This window comes from Peromyscus eremicus, chromosome 1, assembly GCF_949786415.1.
Source record: "Peromyscus eremicus chromosome 1, PerEre_H2_v1, whole genome shotgun sequence".
NCBI lineage: Eukaryota > Metazoa > Chordata > Mammalia > Rodentia > Cricetidae > Peromyscus > Peromyscus eremicus.
This window is the reverse complement of record NC_081416.1, coordinates 97,992,918-98,010,260: the sequence shown is the minus strand read 5'-3', so window position 1 is coordinate 98,010,260 and position 17,343 is coordinate 97,992,918. Positions and strand designations below refer to the sequence as shown.

Genomic DNA, 17,343 nt, shown 5'->3' with positions numbered 1-17,343 from the left:
AAACTCTGTCTTGAAAAAACAAAACAACAACAACAACAAAAAGGATATTTTATCATCTTTTCTCTCATAATTCTCAATTTTGCACTTTTTTCTCAGTATTTTGAGATATTTCTTCCGGTCAGTTTTAGTGCAGAAGATTTTTTTTTAATATTTTATTTTTATTTTTAATTATGTGTATATTTGTGTGTCTGTAAGTGAGTATGTGTACCTGAGAGCAGGTACCCACCAAAGCCAGAAGCATCAGATCCTTCTACAGCCAGAGTTCCAGTCAGTCATGAGCCACCCCAGTGTGGGTGCTAGGAATTGAACTCACGTCCTCTACAAGAGCAGTCTACCCTTTTAACCGCTAAGCTCTCTCCCCACTCCCACACAGAAGGTTTTAAGCAGGTAAAGGTGGTCAACAGGGCTGTACTTTAGAGACATTGTTCTCCCTGCTCCATGGTGAATGCACTAACAAGGAGACAGGGAGATCTTGTAAGGAAGAGACAGACAAAAATTAAGCAGGGCAGGGATGTGGGCCTCCACAAAGCAGGGCAGGGATGTGGGCCTCCACAAAGCAGGGAGGGAGAATCCAGGAGGCAACTTGAACTTAACATGAGCTAGCAACTGCAGTCATGTGTGATGAAAGACTGAATGAAAGGATTCCCAGGTGACCATCCTGAGAGGCTGGATGCCAATAGAGACAGGGTACCACACGAGTGTCTTCTCCTGGCACGATCACAGGAGCTATCCCAAGCTGGATGAAGCCTAAAGGGTGATATCAAAGAGTTCCAGGGTTCTCACTGAACCTGAGGGCCAGAAGCAAAAAGCCTCATGAAACCCCAGAGCCTGGCTCTTCCTAAGCCTAGGCTCACTCTCCAGCTTCTCTTGGTTTCTCCAGCCCATCCTCCCTGGGATCTCATCTCTGCCTGACTTCCACATCAATGGTGCAAATTACTCTTCTGGGTTTTTTTGTTTTTGTTTTTTTGTTTTTTCGAGACAGGATTTCCCTGTGTAGTTTTGGCGCCTGTCCTGGATCTCACTCTGTAGCCCAGGCTGGCCTGGAACTCACAGAGATCCGCCTGGCTCTGCCTCCCAAGTGCTGGGATTAAAGGCGTGCGCCACCACTGCCCAGCTCTTCTGGGGGTTTTATTTTTGTTTTTGAGATAGGGCCTCATGGAGTCCCAGGATGGCCTTGGGCCCACCATCCTCCTGCCTCGGCCTCTCACGTGCTGGCGTTACAGGTTGCACCACCAGGCCCACCCTTTCTCTGAGGCACGTTCGTTTCCGTTTCCTTCCTGACTGTGCCAGGTACTGGCAGTAGCACAGGGTAGATGACAATAAAGTACAAAAGGAAACTTTCGGAGCGGTGATGGCAACACAAGTGTACATAGATTTCCAGACCATGTCAATGAACACTGGAAAGCCATCAGTAGGCCAGGCACGGGGGCACGCCTGTCATCCCAGCACTCAGGAAGCCGAGGCTGGCAGATCACTTGGAAGTGGCGTTACGCTGAGTGCAACCAACCAACACGCTCACAGGCGCCAGCCTGGGACACAGAGTGAGTTTAAGGTTGGCCTGGACTACAGGGTCAGATCCTGCCTCAAAGCAAACCGAACATTATAAAAAAAAATCCATGTGCCCATTCAATGGTTTGACTAGCCCATGAAACACATCATGTGACCATTGTAATGACAAGGGTAGATGGGAGGGTGCTGACTTGGAAGGAATCCCTGACAAATTGTTCCTCAAAAGGATATATTCACAGGATGTGTATATGTAAGCATTTTTTCTTTGAAAAAAAAAAAAAAGGACAACAAATCTAAGACACTGCATATAGAACATCGTGTGTATGTATGGATGTGTGTGTGTGTGTGTGATCTGTGTACATATATTTAATATTATATTATTCAGAGGCTCAATGGGAGAGTGCTTGTCTAGCATACACAAGGCTCTGGGTTTGACCTCCAGCATTGAAAAGAAACAGTTAATTATACTGTTCAAATATTTTCTGAGAAAGGCATTGGAAGACATATTATATCACTGGCCACTCCTTCCCATGGGCAGGAGTGTGTAAGGCTGGAATGGGGTAAACAGAGAGAAGGGGAAAAGGAGACTATCTTTCACACACTCACCTTCTTACAACCAGCATTACGTTGTAATAATACACGTCTGTCTTACTCTGTAGTAAAATAAGTAGGTAGCTCATATCCATTATGCCTGCATTTAGGAGGTGGAAGCAGGAGGGTCAAAGATTAAAGGTCATCTTTGTTTCAGGACCCAGTTCCAGGTCAGCATGGGTATGTGAAACCCTGTTTAAATCAAACAGACATAGACAGACAGACAGAAAAGGGACAGCACGCAATGCAGTCCCATGCAATGCAGCCCCAGCCTTGATTTAGAGATGGCTGTTCCTGTTCTGACCCGAGGCCGGGTCTCCTTCTTAGAGCCACTGTGGGTCAGTGTGACCACCTTCAGGGGAGCCACAGGCTGCGTGAATCCCCTACCCCTCTGTCAGCTAATGTTTACTAAGGGGTAGAGATTAACATCCCAATTTTCCTGATGAGGAACAAGAGACGGCAGCTTGCCCAGGGTCACCTCCAACATGAAGATTCCAGCCATGATGTCTCTCCTACTGGTGTCTGTGGGCCTCAGGGATGGACTTCAGGTATGGTCATCATCCACCAGCTCCATGTCTAGTAGAAAGGGAAACAGAGGGAAGAATGTCCAGTGTCCCTGGGAACCCATCTGTCCCTCCTAGGTGACTCCTGAAAACCTAGTCTGGGGAGTTTGCAGCTGGTGGTTCCCAACCCCCTTCCCCTCCGGATGTGTTTGGGGTTCTTTCTGCCTTTCTCGGTAGTCAGGCCCTTTCTCAGATCAGGGGAAAGCTGATGACTGGGCTCCCATTTTCCTAGGGACCAACCACCTTCTCAGTCCTTGATGCTCCCCTACCCTCAGGTTCAAAGTCACTCCATCACACAACTAGACATCTTTTCTCAAGAAACACCCCTGGACATGGCCCCAGCGTCCTTTGACGACCAGTATGCTGGCTGTGCCGCAGACATGGCAGCGGCTCTGCCAGATCTCAACCACTCAGAGTTCCAGGCCAACAAAGTGTACGCGGATGGTTGGACTCTGGCCAACACCCAATGGCAGGAGCGCACGGCCTGGGGGTCAACGTGGGGCCTCAGCTCAACCCCCTTGCCCCCTCCACCCCCGGGCTTCCGAGATGAGCACGGGGTGGCGCTCCTGGCCTACACTGCCAACAGCCCCCTGCACAAGGAGTTCAACGCGGCTGTGCGCGAGGCGGGCCGCTCCCGGGCACACTACCTCCACCGCTTCTCCTTCAAGACCCTCCACTTCCTGCTCACCGAGGCCCTGCAGCTGCTCGGGAGCCAACGATCTCGCGGGTGCCGGCAGGTGTACAGGGGGGTGCATGGCCTGCGCTTCCGGCCAGCAGGGCCCGGCGCCACCGTTAGGCTGGGAGGCTTTGCTTCCGCGTCCCTCAAGAACGTTGCCGCCCAGCAATTTGGCAAGGACACCTTCTTTGGTATCTGGACCTGCCTCGGAGCCCCGATCAGGGGTTACTCCTTTTTCCCTGAAGAGGAGGAGGTGCTGATCCCCCCTTTTGAGACTTTCCAGGTGGTCAACTCCAGCCGACCTGCCCAGGGTCCCGCACGCATCTATCTCCGCGCTCTGGGCAAACGTAGCACATACAACTGCGAATACATCAAAGGTGAGGAGCGAGCAAGGCCAGCCAGTCCTACAAAAAGATGGGCTTCCCGTATCTGCCAGGAGCTTTGGCAACTCTAAACCCCAACCCCTACTCCAGCCAAGGGATTCATACATAAATGATAAAAGGCTCAAGCACGTGGTGGCTCACACCTGTGATACCTGCGCTCAGCAGGCAATAAAGGCGATGGGAGTTGGGAGGGGTGGTGGGAACAGACACATGCAGGAATGGAGGAGAGGCGGCCAGGGCCTTTGAAAGGACAGGCACACTTGAATCAGGCTGTTGTCCCAGCTGGAAGCTGGAAAGGAATTATTTTGCAGTCACAGTATGGACACCAAGGCATTTGTTGGCAGAACTAAGGGGGGACATGTAGATGGCTCAGCCGGTGAAGGAGTTTGGCCTCGCAGTCTCCAGTTCAGTCCTCAGAACCTATATAAAGACTGAAGGAGAGAACTGACTCCACAGGGTTTCCTCTGACCTCCACATACCCTGGGAAGCACTCCTCCCCCATCTCTCACACGCTAATAACAAAGTTTAAGAAACATAATTGAGCAAAAGTCCCAAGCTCAGTTTTTGAGAGCTACAATTTTACTAGCTAGAATGGGAATTATATGCAGAAGCCTGTGCTGGGCAGGGGTGGGGAGCGAAATAGCAGGTCAGTGTTGTGCCTCTAAGTTCCAGTTTACCTGTGCCAACCTGTGGTCAGGAGCACGTCAGCTGTTCCTCCTCCATCTGCTCGGTCCATTGTCAAGCCAGAGGAAGAACAACAAGGAGACCTGTTCTGAACCCCTGGTGGGCTGTGGACTACTGCTCCTAGCTCAGTGAGACCTCACTTTCATAGTTAAGAGGCAGACAGTTGACCTGCACGTGACCATGGCAGAAATGGGAGGAGGTACAATGTGGCTCGGTTCCGACTTTGAACCAAGAACACAAACCAGCGCCTCCCTGTCTGGGCCAGAGCACAGGAAAGTGGGCTGGAGTAGAATCAAGATTTGATCATCAGAGCTCTGAGGGTCCTTGGCAGCCAGAGAGCTACTGAAGCACTGATTCCACATTCTTCCTTTCAGAAAAGAAGTGCAGATCTGGGCCCTGCTGGTTGGATAGCTCAGGTAAGAGATGAAGTCGGTTGAGCAGGCTGTCCTGGCACTGGACCCTCTCTAGACTCCCCTCTTATTCTTATAAACCCACCTCTTTACCTAAGAAGGGAGTCGCTGACCCTGGTAGAGGATATGTATGTGTGTGGGTGGCTCCGGCAGCGTCTGCGCCTCTCAGAGGAGGGCCGCTGTCAGGCCCTGTTTCAGGCTGTGAGGTGGTTCCCTGCAGTGTTCTCCCTTGGGGCTTTTTCTTTGGTTGCAAACCCAGTGTCCCTGTTACTGCCCTCAGGCTCCTTCAGACCTGCTTTCCAAGGTCAAAGCCAACTCTTGGATGCAGCGTGACTGTACTCTAGTCTGGGCTCAGACTTAAGGATTCTTTCCCTGTGCCTCAGTTTCCTAGTTTGTAATAAGCAAGTAGGATCAAAAGACACCTGTATCCCTTTCAGCTGTGGGTCTTATACACCTGCTGTGCCAGGGCTTACCTGGGCCACTGCTCATTTAGGTGGGAAGAGGCCACTTCCAAAGAAGAATTAACTGCCCCCCCCCCATCCCTTCGCAGCTCCCAGCCACACTTCCTGCTCCATCCCCAATGCTCCCTCCCTCTAGGATCGGTAACACTCAGCCTCTGTTCCTTCCACTTTCCCTGACATAATTGTACTAGGAGTTCCGGCTCTTTACACCATGAATCCTCAGCAGAGTTCAATGGCACTGGTACAGTTTATTACTATTTATTTTCCAGAGTGGGTTTCTTGGTGCTGCCATGGCTGGTCTGGAACTCACTCTGTAGACCAGGTTGGCCTGGAACTCACAGAGATCCACCTGCCTCGGTCTCCCAAGTGCTGGGATTAAAGGCATGCACCACCTTGCTCAGCATCAGCCACTTTTACAGAGGTCAGAAAGTAGCAACCAATCCCTCACCAAACTGTAGCTAGAGTTTTCCTGCCTGGCCCACAGTCAGGACAAATCTCTCTCACCTGCCAGTCCCACAGCCTCAGACCCGACCAAGTAAACACAGAGACTTATATTGGTTACAAACTGTATGGCCGTGGCAGGCTTCTTGCTAACTGTTCTTATAGCTTAAATTAATCCATTTCCATTAATCTATACCTTGCCACATGGCTCGTGGCTTACCGGCATCTTCACATGCTGTTTCTCATGGTGGGGTGGGGGGGGGCAGTGTCTCTCTGACTCAGCCTTCCACTTCCCAGCTTTATTCTCCTCCTTGTCCCGCCTACACTTCCTGCCTAGCCAATGGCCAATCAGTGTTTTATTTATTGACTAATCAGCAACACATTTGCCATACAGAACATCCCACAGCACCAAACAGCTAGTGAGGAATTGTGTCTGTAGCCTGGCTGCAGAGGTGAACTGTGAACTGCCCACTATGACAATCCCTACCCCCAGCCACACAGTAGTCTACTGGTAAAACCTGGGATACTGTCCTCATGTAGCAAAGTGAGACCAGAGACGTGGCCAAGGCAGCAGAGTGACCAGAAGCTGAGTCTCCAACTTCAAACCAGACCTTCTGTTTTGTTTTTGAGACAGGGGAGTTTGCTTTGTAGCCCAGGTTGTCCTAGAACTCGTGTGCAGTTCAGGCTGGCCTCAAATGGGCCATTCTCTTGCCTTTGCCTCCTGAGTGCTAGGATGCTGGCCAAGCAGACCACTGTATCCCACTTGGGCCTCTACTTTCAGATGGTGCATAATTTGAGCCTTGGGAAAGTTTAGAAGTTTTGCCCCCACATTCCTACCCATCACTACTCCGACCCCGGGGCATGGATGGAGAAGCCAGATTCAACATCACTAGATGTCTCTCAGATCTCTGCTCTCGAGGCTTATCCACAGTGCAGTGTAGTGGCTCCTTTGTGTCAGAGGTGGCGGAGTTAGAGCTGATTGGTCTCTGAATGGGAGACTGTGGCCCTCCCTGGTCTCTTATCCCTGTCTCTTGTTGCACTTTGGGGGTTAGTCTTTCCAGCTCACTCTGCCTTTCACCTCCATGTCCTCACACTGCTCCTAAATCTCTTTTCCTCCCTTAGCCCCGGGCTCCGTCTCCACCTCCTGTTCGGGCCTGCTGTTGCTCTGGTTCCTTGTGCTGACGGCTCTTCCAGAGAATGCAGGCCTCCTGTGACCTACCCGATGTTGACTGGCCCTGCCTGAAGAATGTTGGTCACCTTACGCTTTAACTATAGCAGGATCCTGGTGAATCAGTCTATCTGCGGGGAACTCTGGGACCTTCTATGGTAATGACCTTCCAGACCCATTGCCGGTGGAGACACAGAAGAGAATTTGGAGACTGAACCTTGCTCAGGGCTGCAGGAGGGGGACTGACTGGAAGTCAGAGGACTCTGGGACAGGCACAGACTCATTTGGAGCCAGAAGATTCAACTCATTGTGAGTGGGAGATGATGGGGGAGAGCACTTGGCCATGGGACATGCAGGGTCACTTAAATGACTCCCAAGTCTACCTGGAAAGTTCTTGTTCACTTTTCTGCCACCTGGCTAGGTTAGAGTACTTGCCTCTCCATTTCCATTGGTCCCTGAGTATTTCCCAGGTCAGGCTGTGAGCCTCTTATGGGTAAGGACTGGGAAGAAGGCACAAAGAAAGTGCCAGAAGCTGTATGATAGCGAGAAAGCAACCAATCCTGTGAGTGGTGATCCCTGCACTACTCTCACGTGGGCCACTTGTAAGATCCCTAATGTCAGTGTCTGAGAACAGGGTGGCTGTGTCTAGCTATAAGGATGGACAGCAGGAGAAAGTTTCAGGCCCTCTTTCAGGGTCCTGTGAAAGTCCGATTTTTTTTTTTTTCTGCTATTGTTACCGGAAAGGTAATTTCTAGGCTGGCGAAAAGGCTCAGCAAGTAAGGGTACTTGTCACTAAACCTGATAACTTGAGTTTGATCCCTGGGTCCCATATAGCAGAGGGAGAGAACCAACTACCTACATAGTTCTCTGACCTCCACAAATGTACCCTGGTGCACAAGCCCATGCACACGCGCGCGCGCGCGCGCGCGCGCGCGCGCGCGCACACACACACACACACACACACACACACACACACACTAAAACAAATAAATGTGATTTTTAAAAAGATATAATTTTTGCATTGATCTGTGAATCCTGAGATTCCTATCTGTAAAGACAAACCTGGATCCCCAACTTCTGGATGTGGCCCCAAGGAGAAGACAGGACACGGAGGAGGTGCTGGGCCCACTCTCCTTTATTATGGATTGAAGCTCTGAGACAAAACTCTGCACTACTTTCTGTTCTGGAAACAAACTAGACAGTGAATTTCCTTCCCGAGAGCCTTAGCAGAGATAAACAAGATGAGGAGCTGTGACAGCAGCTGCTACGGATGACAGCAAATGGGTCGCTTTGTCCTTTCAGTCAGTAACTTACACTCTAGCCAGGAGCGGTAGCACCTGCGGGCACCTGCCTTTGGAGAGGCAGAGGCAGGTGGGTCTATGTGAGTTCAAGGCCAGCCTGGGCTACACAGCAAGTTCCAGGCCAGCAGGGGGTACATCGTGAGACTGTCTCAACAAAATAAAAATAACATGGATTCTCCCAGCTAATAACTATCATTCCAAGTGTAGACACAGATGGTTATTTATTTTTTAGATAAAATTTCCTGGAGCTCAGGCTGTCCTTGAACTTATAGCAATCCTCCTATCTCAGCCTCCATGTGCTGGAATTACAGCAGAGCACCAGCTTGCTCAACTGACATTGAGTCTTACTCTCCAAGTCTGTACTTTGACCTTAATCATATTGGAATTAAGGGAGAAACAGGCTTTGGATCCCCCTTAGTTAGGACAGGTAGCTCACAAAGGCTGTTTGTGGACTGTGAGGTCAAGAAGTGCTGATCCTGAAGAGGAGAGACTAGCTAGCCTATCCGAATACCAACAACCACCTGGCTTTTGTCATTCCTGCCTGGTAGTGTTGAGGTGACCAAAGCTCCCTGAGATCCAGTTCTTGGCCCTCACAGGGCTTGTACCAGTACCAGGAGGCTCATGACCAGAGCCATGCAGAAGAAGATGCCCAGGAAAAAGCGGTCCATCACTCGAGCCAGGCGCTTCCAGTCTTCATGGCAGCGCTGGGCAGCCCGGTGGCTGTGGAAGGTGCTGGCAATGGAAGCCACATGATGCAGAAGGGCTTCCTGATGGCATAGACACCGTGACTCATGACAAGGCCCCTCTGGGAGACCAGCTGGAGGCTGGAGGCTGGGGGCTGATTCTAGTGGCCGGGACTGCCCACAGGGCTCCCCTCGTTCCCGCACACACAGTCCTCTGGCCAGGTGTCCCAGCAGGAAGACCCGCGCCCAGGCAGGCACTGGATGTGCACTAGGACCACAGTAATGCAGATTCATGATGAGGATGGTGAGTGCTGTGGAGAACGTGACCATGGTCATGGTGGCCATGTAGTACTTCCCTGTGGAACAGAGAGCATTGTGAGCCCCAAACAAGAAATGAAGACTGTTGAGCTTCCCACCTGCCTCATCACAAATAGAAAGCCAGCACCAGGCCTTCAAATCCAATGAGGGGAAGGACATAGATAAGAGTTAAGTTCTCCCCTCTTCTCATTCCTATTAGGGTTCTGAAGATATCTGCTACCTAATTATTTTCCCTGCTTGGGGGGGGGGGGAGGGGTCAGATTATGGTTGTAAGCTGAACAGGTACTGATCCTTTCTGTACACCTGGAATAACCTATTGGTTATTCATGGGTTCATAGTGATACTCCTGTGAGTGAACAAATGTCAGGTGCACAGGAGAATACCAGGCATACAGTCATCACTCACTACAGTTTGTTCATTATGAGATGGGGACCAGATCTTCCTCCACCAAGGCTCCTTCGCGCCCCTAGCGGTGAGGGGTGTTCTCTCAGATAGGTCTACTCTTTGCCCCCTCTCTCACTCCCCCGCAGATGTCACTCTGCTGGCTCAGCGTCCATTCCCTCATGCTCTCAGGCTCACCGATGAGTGGCACGCTCTCTGCAGGCGGCATGCTCTCGGCCAGAATCAGCTGGAAGACAGTGAGGGCCAGGAGCACGGTGACGCCCAGAGACACCTTTTCCCCGGAGTCAGCGGGCAGGTGGAAGGCCAGTGGCGCCAGCAGGGAGATGAACACGCAGGGCAGCAGCAGGTTGCACACATAGGCGGCAGCGCGGCGGCGCAGTAGCAGCGTGAAGGTCACATCCGGGTAGGGCTCAGAGCAGCAGCCATAGGTGAGCACGCGCCTGCGCGCCGGCATGCCCAGCACGCGCCACTCAACATTCTCCACGAAGTCAGCCAGACTGGCAGACGCGCCCCGGGGTCGCACGTCCAGCTGGTGCCCGCCGTGCGTCCATGAGCCGAAGGTCAGGCCGCAGCGCTGCGCATCGAACGGGAAGGCAGACACGTCCACACGGCACGAACTGCGTGTGATGGCTGGTGCATCCCAGCGCACGGCGCCATCGTGCCGTACAACCACGTTGGTGCTGGCCGAGGCTGGTGGCTGCGTGTCCGCCCTGTGGACAGGCAGGACAGGATTTACCGGGGCCCACGAACAGGGTGGATCTATTGTCACTAGTCAGGCTTTAGTGTCTAGGGCAGCACTGTGAAGTGAGCCTCATTAGGCTTACTAAACTCACTTCAATCTCAAGGTCTAGAGGAGGCAGCCAAGGACTTGGAAGGGCCGGGAGCAGAGTATAAAAAACCTCTGCAAACCAGAGGTGGAATTGAGCCTCATAGTGACCTAGGGAGTCATCTATAAAACTCATTAGAGGACCCAGAAAGATGCACAATGCTATGCACTGTCTAGAAGGCATAAAGGAGTACCCCCAAAGACTAGGCCGTAGGCTGGTGAGATCTCCAGCGGCCCCTGAGCCTGGAAGGGTGGACCTGCCACAGAGAAGCACTTGGTCTCAAGACAGTTCTCTTTGAGAGCTGCAACTGGCTTGGACTACATAGCGGTTCCGAACTTGCAGACACCCAGCTTGAGCCGGCCTGAGAAAACTGGAAGTGCGCCATGAGAGGTGAAGAGCTCCTTACAGATGGCCCTAGGGGCAAGTTTCCAAGGCATCTTAGCAACTCTATTAGGTGTTGGGAGGGGACTCAGTGCATGTCAAGGGCAGATGGGCAACTCTAAAGAGGAGAAGGGGGGCAGACAGGTAATACTTGTTGTAGAGAACGATGTCTGGCCGCCACACTAGACTGCTGGGAATGCGGATTGCATCCAAGTCACCATAGGCTTTGGGGTCCCAGTGTAGGTAGGCATCTGTCCACTCCTGCCTGATCCACAGGTATAAGGTCAGCACCTGGTTCCGTTCGTCCTAGCAGGGACAGGCAATGGACATGCATATATACACACACTGCCTTCTTTGTGCACACACACAGGGCTCTCTGGTTAGTACCCACAAACCCAGCTTGCTCTAATAGCCTAATTCCCACCCAGGCTTGAACTTGTGTGCCTTTGGTGGGCTCTTAAGTCTCCATTTCATCAGTTCATCCCTCAGATAACTCCTGCTTGGGTAGAGGGGAGTTTAATAAATTCCAGTGTGGGGGCTGGTGAGATGGTTCAGTGGTTAAGGGCACTGGCTGTTCTTCCAGAAGTCCTGAGTTCAATTCCCAGCAACCACATGGTGACTCACAGCCATCTATAATGGAATTTGATGTCCTCTTCTAGCATGCAGGTATATATGCATGTAGAGCACCATATACATAAAATAAATAAATCTTAAAAAAATTTAAAAAAAAATTCCAGTGTGTAAAGTCTTGGGCCACCAATGCGTACACAGGAATTAATAAATGGCTATTATCATCATTAATATTAACACATAGGAACAGGATAACTAGGAGATGATCCTTCTTCCCTTGATCCACATCCCAGAGCTATACCACTACCACATCATACCATATCGATGATCTGAGACAATGTCACCTCCAGGGTCACATTTAGAGTCTGGTCTGTGTCTGCCACAGGTCTCAGGGCACTTGTATAGTTGACAAACAGGTCACGAAACAGCTTGTGAGCCAGTCTCCCCTCGGCTCCCAGGCATTCTGGAGGATGAAGGAGGATTGTCCACTTTGACTGCAGTTCAGGGGCCGCTGTTTGCATCCTCCATCCCCCACCTGGAGCCTTATCACCTGGCTCATGGTCTCCCACGCTTTTGGTGGTAGTGTGTATGTGTGTGTATGTGTGTGTGTGTGTGTGTGTGTGTGTGTGTGTGTGTGTGTGTTCAGATATGCATAGAAGCCAGAGGAGGGCACTGGATGTCTGGCTGTCATTTTCTACCTTATTCTCTTGAGACAGGGTCTCTTACTGAACTTACAACTTGCCATTTTTCAGCAATCTTCCTGGCTCAGGTTCCTACAGCACTGGGGTTAGAGGTGTTTACATGGTTACTGCCCACCACCATCACCCCATCTCATCAGGCAAGTCTCCTTTCTTTCTCTTCAGCATCCCCTCCTCCACATTGCCCAGATAGCTTGTTCTCAGCAGGTACTGAGGAGAAAGGTGGAGACAGGTGGAGGTTTGAGGTGGACAGGAGTATCGGCAGTGTCAGAAGAGGGTTGGTTCCTACCTGCAGGGAGACAGAGCAGGAGCAGAAATCCCAGGCCGAGGTGGTAGCTCCTGGTCTCCATGGCCCTCCCACAGCCAGAGGGTGGGCAAGTTTTCAGGACAGATGTAGGACAACAGGTCCAGCTGGCTGATGTGTGTAGTACCTGGAAATCAGAGCTCTAGGTCTTCCTTCCAGCCTGTTTTCCTTGCCCTCAATTCTACACCTGGCCCCTGGTATCTGTGGTTTCTCCCTTGCTGCTGTTCCCAGCCTCTCTGGCCTCAGCTTCTGCCCTTCTGTATGACCAGTGCCCTTTTTTTACCTCTGTCTCAATTTGCTTCTTCCTCTGTAACCCCCTACAACCCCCTCCCCCAACCCCGAATCCATTCCCTGTACCTGGTCTCTGAGTGAGCCTGCTGCTTTCAGCAGAGCAGGGCCAAGAACTCTATCAGCACTCACTGAGGTCTGAGGCACAGGAGAGCAGCTCTTCTTCCATTGACCATTTTATTAGCTTAATTGCAGGGCTGACGTATTGGTGCCCATGGGAACAGAGCAACTGAAATGGACACCTGAGGGAGGGTGCTGGGCCCTAAATTATTCAAATTCTGCGAATCAGCATGAAGGCCCATCCTGGCGGTTGGTTTAGGATCTGAAGGTGCAAAACTTTAGGCTTTAAGGGTATATGGGGCTGGGGCCTGTGGGTGAGAACTGTGCGTCCCAGCTCAGCTACATTCATTGCTTGAATTCTGGAGGCTCCCTTTAGACCCAGCAGCTTTCCTCCCAGGGAGCGACTCAACACCTTAGACTCTGGTGTTTTGTGCCAGGTTAACTCTGCCACTCCTCATTGGAGTGGTGTTGAGTCTTAGACCACTCCAGATGGTCCTGTGGAGCAGGTATGCAGTGTACACCATTTCCTCAGTCCCTGTAGCCACTCCAGGCTAATACTTTACTGTGGGCAGGAGGGAGGGGCTGGTTATGGTTAAATTTAGGGATTAGAGGCTAAGGGTTAGAGTGAGGTATACAGTCAAGAAGGCACACACTTCAGAATCCTGTGTATCAGAAGATGACGTTGAACTTCTTTCTGCCTCCACCTCGAAAATATTTGGGATTACAAGTATGTGCTCACCAGTTTATGTGCTGGCCTTGAAGTCCCAATAGTCAAGGATGGCCTTGAACTCTGGACTCTCCTGCCTCGACCTTCCAAGTGCTGGGATACAGGCATATACTACCATGCTGTTTCTGCAATGCTGGGAACTGAATCCTAAGCCTCATGCATAGTAGGCGAGGACTCTAACAACTGAACTACAAACAACCCAGCCTCCTCTCCCCCTCCCCCTTTTTATTTCTGAGACAGGGTTTCTCTGTGTAGTTTTGGAGCCTGTCCTGGAACTCACTCTGTAGACCAGGTTGGCCTAGAACTCAGAGGTCCTCCTGGCTCTGCCTCCCCGAGGGCTGGGATTAAAAGCGTGCACCACCACTGCCCAGCCTTCCTTTTCTTTACTAATAGAAATAGTACTTGTCGGGTTGGGGATTTAGCTCAGTGGTAGAGCTCTTGCCTAGCAAGTGCAAGGCCCTGGGTTTGGTCCTCACCTCCAGAAAAAAAATAGTACTTGTCCTAAGAGTAAGTACATCCCATACCAATAATCCTTAATGCTCCTAAAACCACTAGCCATTTCTGTAGCACATGCTTTTTGAAAAATATCTCTGGCACAAGGAAAGCAAGAATTCTGTCAGCAGCTCCATCGTTTTGAGTCAGCTGTGGAGGGAAGGGATTGCCAGCTGACTAACCTCTGGCCTCAGGGGTCCAAACTGAAGACTCAGACACACTGTTCTTTTATCTAATTCTGTGATGTTTCATGTCTTTGGTTTAAATCTACCTGGAATTTGCTCACGCCTCAGTTCAAGACATGAGTAGACTTTTGATCCTCAAAACAGGCCATCGTAAAACAGCCAGTTCAGGGATCATTACTGCCTTTGGGAAGGAGTGACTCATAGTTTAAAACAATCATCAGCAGAAAGCTTTGAATAGAAAGTATATTCAGTGGAACAATTTGAACCCAGAATCTATGTGCATAAGTCTGTATTTACTAGTCAGTAACTTTCTTGTCCCTAAATCTGGCCTTACAAAAGCCTTTGGGCTGTGTGGGTTCTTAGGTGGAGGAGAGAGGGATAAGAAAATACCAGAGAGACCTAGACAAGAAGACAGAAACACAGGATAGCTTTGGGAGGGCCTGAGTCAATACCCAACAGACCTGAGGTTTAGTCAAAAGGGCTTTTAATATGCCAAAGGGCTTGGCAAAAGACCTCCCCTTTGCATGATTAAAGCACACCATATAGCCAAGTGTAGACCCTTCCAAACACCTGGTAAACACCCGTGGCCAAGTCATCTCCTTACGTAGCCCTGCTGGGTAAAGCAAGCTCAGATTCTGACCCTTCGTAAGTTCTCACTAGGAAGCCTCTGTGGGCTCCCACAGGGCTGAGAGGTAGCCAACTGTAGAGATCTTGCCTGGCATGCAAAGACCCTGGGTTTAATTCCCACTACTGCAAGGAAAAAAAAGTGTTTGGGCTCCTCTGAATCTCAGTGCAGCACTAACTGTTCAAAACGTTTATTTGTGAATTGCATGGTGTGCCTGAGGTCAGGAACTTTTGGGAGTTGGCTATGGCCTTCCTCCTGAGGCAGAGTCTCTAGTACCTGCAGCTGTGACGCCTTTTCCAGGCTAGATCACAATACATGTGCTTGCTAGGTAAGCACTCTACCACTGAGCTAAATCCCCAACCCCACATCTGGCTTTGTACGTGGATCCTAAATTTGGGTTGTCAGGCTTGTGTAGCTACTGCTTTGACCTGCTGAACTAACCCCTTAGCCCTCTGTTCTCTTTAACCTAAGATGTTTACATTTAGATAAGGAATCTCCGGAGTCCCCCAAAACACAAAGAGGAAGTCAATACCACCAAGAATACTATAAACATTTCATTTATTTTTTTTTAAGAAAGTAGCTTCAGAAAGAGGAAAATAATCTAGATCATTTATATATATATATAATTTTTTTAATAAAAACCTTTACATAATCTTCATGCATAAAGACCCAGGGGTGGCCATATTGTCTGTGACAGCCCCAAATATCAGCTGTCTCAGGCCAGAGCCTGGTTCTCCCCACAGCCAGCAGCAATGTGGTGAAGGCCTTCTACCTGCCCCCAGGGCCCAACCAGACCTGTCTTAGTGACAGTTTTACCTTCTGGGAGTGTGGGTGAAAGGTGGGAAATGGTCTTGGCTAGATGGGAGGATTGAGAGGAACACCTTTCACATTCTTCATCCAAACTCCTCTGGCAAATCCAGGAAGATGACTGATAAATCAGGAGCTTCCCAGAGACACATTTTCTGTGGTTTGAGGCCACGGCACATGATAGTAGGGCAGGTATAGTGTCCATAGGATATACGAGGCATGAACAAAAGAGCCTTTAAGATCTCTGCTTCCATAGCAGACAGCCCTTCTATCTTCAATGTGTCAAAGAACAAGGTCCAACCCTCTTTTGACTCCCATACTCATTGTTAAGAAATCTTCAGGGACAAGCATCAGGGATGGACAGTCAGTCATCTACCAGACATTTGTCTTGTCATTTGTCTCAGTCTTTTCAAACAGCAGTGATACAGAAGAGCTGCAGCAGAGTAGGTTAGACGTTGGCATAGGGTGTGTGTGTCACAAGACTCAGAACTTGGTGTGGAAAAGAATTCCCTGTTTTTTTGGGAGGTTCTGCCAAAGAGGTTTTATTGACAATTTTTCAAAAGAAAAAGAAATTGAATAGTCTTGAAGTTGGTAAATGGAGACCTGGTTTGTTTTTTTTTTTTCTGTTGTTGTTCTAAAAGCCCTTGTATGCTATGTTCAGTATTAGGAAAAACCCTGAACAACTAGTGGATGCTGCTTAGGGCAGCAGAAAGGGAGGGAGGATTCCACATCAACCCCGAAATCGGAAAACTGTCAATTAAAACAATGCTAGAAACTGCTGTGTAGTGAGTATGAATGGGCATGAGTGTGATGGCAAGAGCTAGGTTCACTGGCTCCCAACAGTCAGTTCTCGCAGGTAGGACTGTGTAAGGCCACGAAGTTCCTCCAAGGCATAGTCCTCAGGCATGGGGAGCCTGCCAATGTGGGGAGCCAACAGACGCAAAGGGACTCGTTGAGGGTCTGGTGTTGAGTTGGAGGTGGCATCAGGAGCGTGCTGCAGGCTCAGTACTACCCGAAGCAAGTTGGCTACACGTTTGGCCATATCTAGAGAGAAAACCACAGTGAGTGCTGACCACACGGCACTGATGTGGGGTGTCATAAGACAGGAAGTAAGCCACAAGCAAGTAGAGCCCACATGCTTACCTGACTGAGCCAGGCGGTCCTTGGCATTGTAACATGGAATCTGCTCTATCCGGTTGCACAGTGAAGTCACTTTGGTGTGTAAGTGCTCTAGTTCATAACCTGAGCAATCCACCTGCAGAGAAATAGACCAGTAAGGACAAAAGAAACTTCTACCTCAACCCTACCCACAGATTACACAAAATCCCAATGACACCTGAGAGGAGGGAGGAGAAAAAACAAGAAGCTGGTGGCAGTGCCCATGCTACTACCACAGCATCTATTTGCTGAAGACAAGAGAAAGTATACTTAGCCTTGGGCTTGGACAGGTCTTGGGATAATGATTCATAAACCACATGGTTTTAACACAGCACCAAAAAAACTTTAGGGCAAATCTGATTCAGAGACACTGTAAGAGGTGGTCTTCAAACCAGCATTTAATTTACATCTCCTTATTCATAGCCGCAAGGCGGTGGTGGCGCACGCCTTTAATCCCATCACTCAATCCCAGCACTCGGGAGGCAGAGCCAGGTGGATCTTTGTGAGTTCAAGGCCAGCCTGGTCTACAGAGCGAGATCTAGGACAGACACCAAAACTACATAGAGAAACCCTGTCTTGAAAAACAAACAAAAAGTTCTTAGCCATTCCTAAAGCAGTGCAGGACCAACCT

General features: G+C 50.1%; 3 protein-coding genes and 1 long non-coding RNA gene across 12 annotated transcripts in view; 1 reads left to right on the top strand and 3 right to left on the bottom strand.

Moving 5' to 3' along the window:
• Positions 1 to 606: 606 nt before the first annotated feature.
• On the bottom strand, positions 607 to 3,401 carry LOC131901883 (uncharacterized). Its single transcript, XR_009376930.1, has 4 exons — positions 3,311 to 3,401; positions 2,579 to 2,676; positions 2,116 to 2,200; positions 607 to 747 (listed from the first exon to the last, which is right to left on the bottom strand). It is a non-coding gene; the product is annotated as an uncharacterized LOC131901883 (long non-coding RNA).
• Art1 (ADP-ribosyltransferase 1) lies at positions 2,586 to 7,388 on the top strand. Its single transcript, XM_059252943.1, has 4 exons — positions 2,586 to 2,648; positions 2,939 to 3,716; positions 4,781 to 4,822; positions 6,841 to 7,388. Exons 1-4 carry the CDS (start codon positions 2,586 to 2,588, stop codon positions 6,930 to 6,932), a joined length of 975 nt encoding a protein of 324 aa, XP_059108926.1. The 3' UTR covers positions 6,933 to 7,388.
• Positions 7,389 to 8,733: 1,345 nt separating this feature from the next.
• On the bottom strand, positions 8,734 to 12,416 carry Chrna10 (cholinergic receptor nicotinic alpha 10 subunit). The gene is made up of 5 exons (XM_059252934.1): positions 12,356 to 12,416; positions 11,686 to 11,831; positions 10,950 to 11,104; positions 9,768 to 10,300; positions 8,734 to 9,226 (listed from the first exon to the last, which is right to left on the bottom strand). The coding sequence occupies exons 1-5, from the start codon at positions 12,414 to 12,416 to the stop codon at positions 8,778 to 8,780; spliced, it is 1,344 nt and encodes a 447-aa protein (XP_059108917.1). The 3' UTR covers positions 8,734 to 8,777.
• Positions 12,417 to 16,067: 3,651 nt separating this feature from the next.
• The window catches only part of Nup98 (nucleoporin 98 and 96 precursor), a 99,973-nt gene continuing 98,697 nt past the window's right edge, over positions 16,068 to 17,343 (bottom strand). For all 9 annotated transcript variants that reach the window (XM_059269687.1, XM_059269678.1, XM_059269662.1 and 6 more), the window contains 2 exons: positions 16,698 to 16,809; positions 16,068 to 16,598 (listed from right to left, as the gene is read on the bottom strand). In XM_059269687.1, the coding sequence (XP_059125670.1) occupies positions 16,381 to 16,598; positions 16,698 to 16,809 (330 nt within the window). In that variant the 3' untranslated portion in view covers positions 16,068 to 16,380. The remainder of the gene's footprint in view (positions 16,599 to 16,697; positions 16,810 to 17,343) is intronic.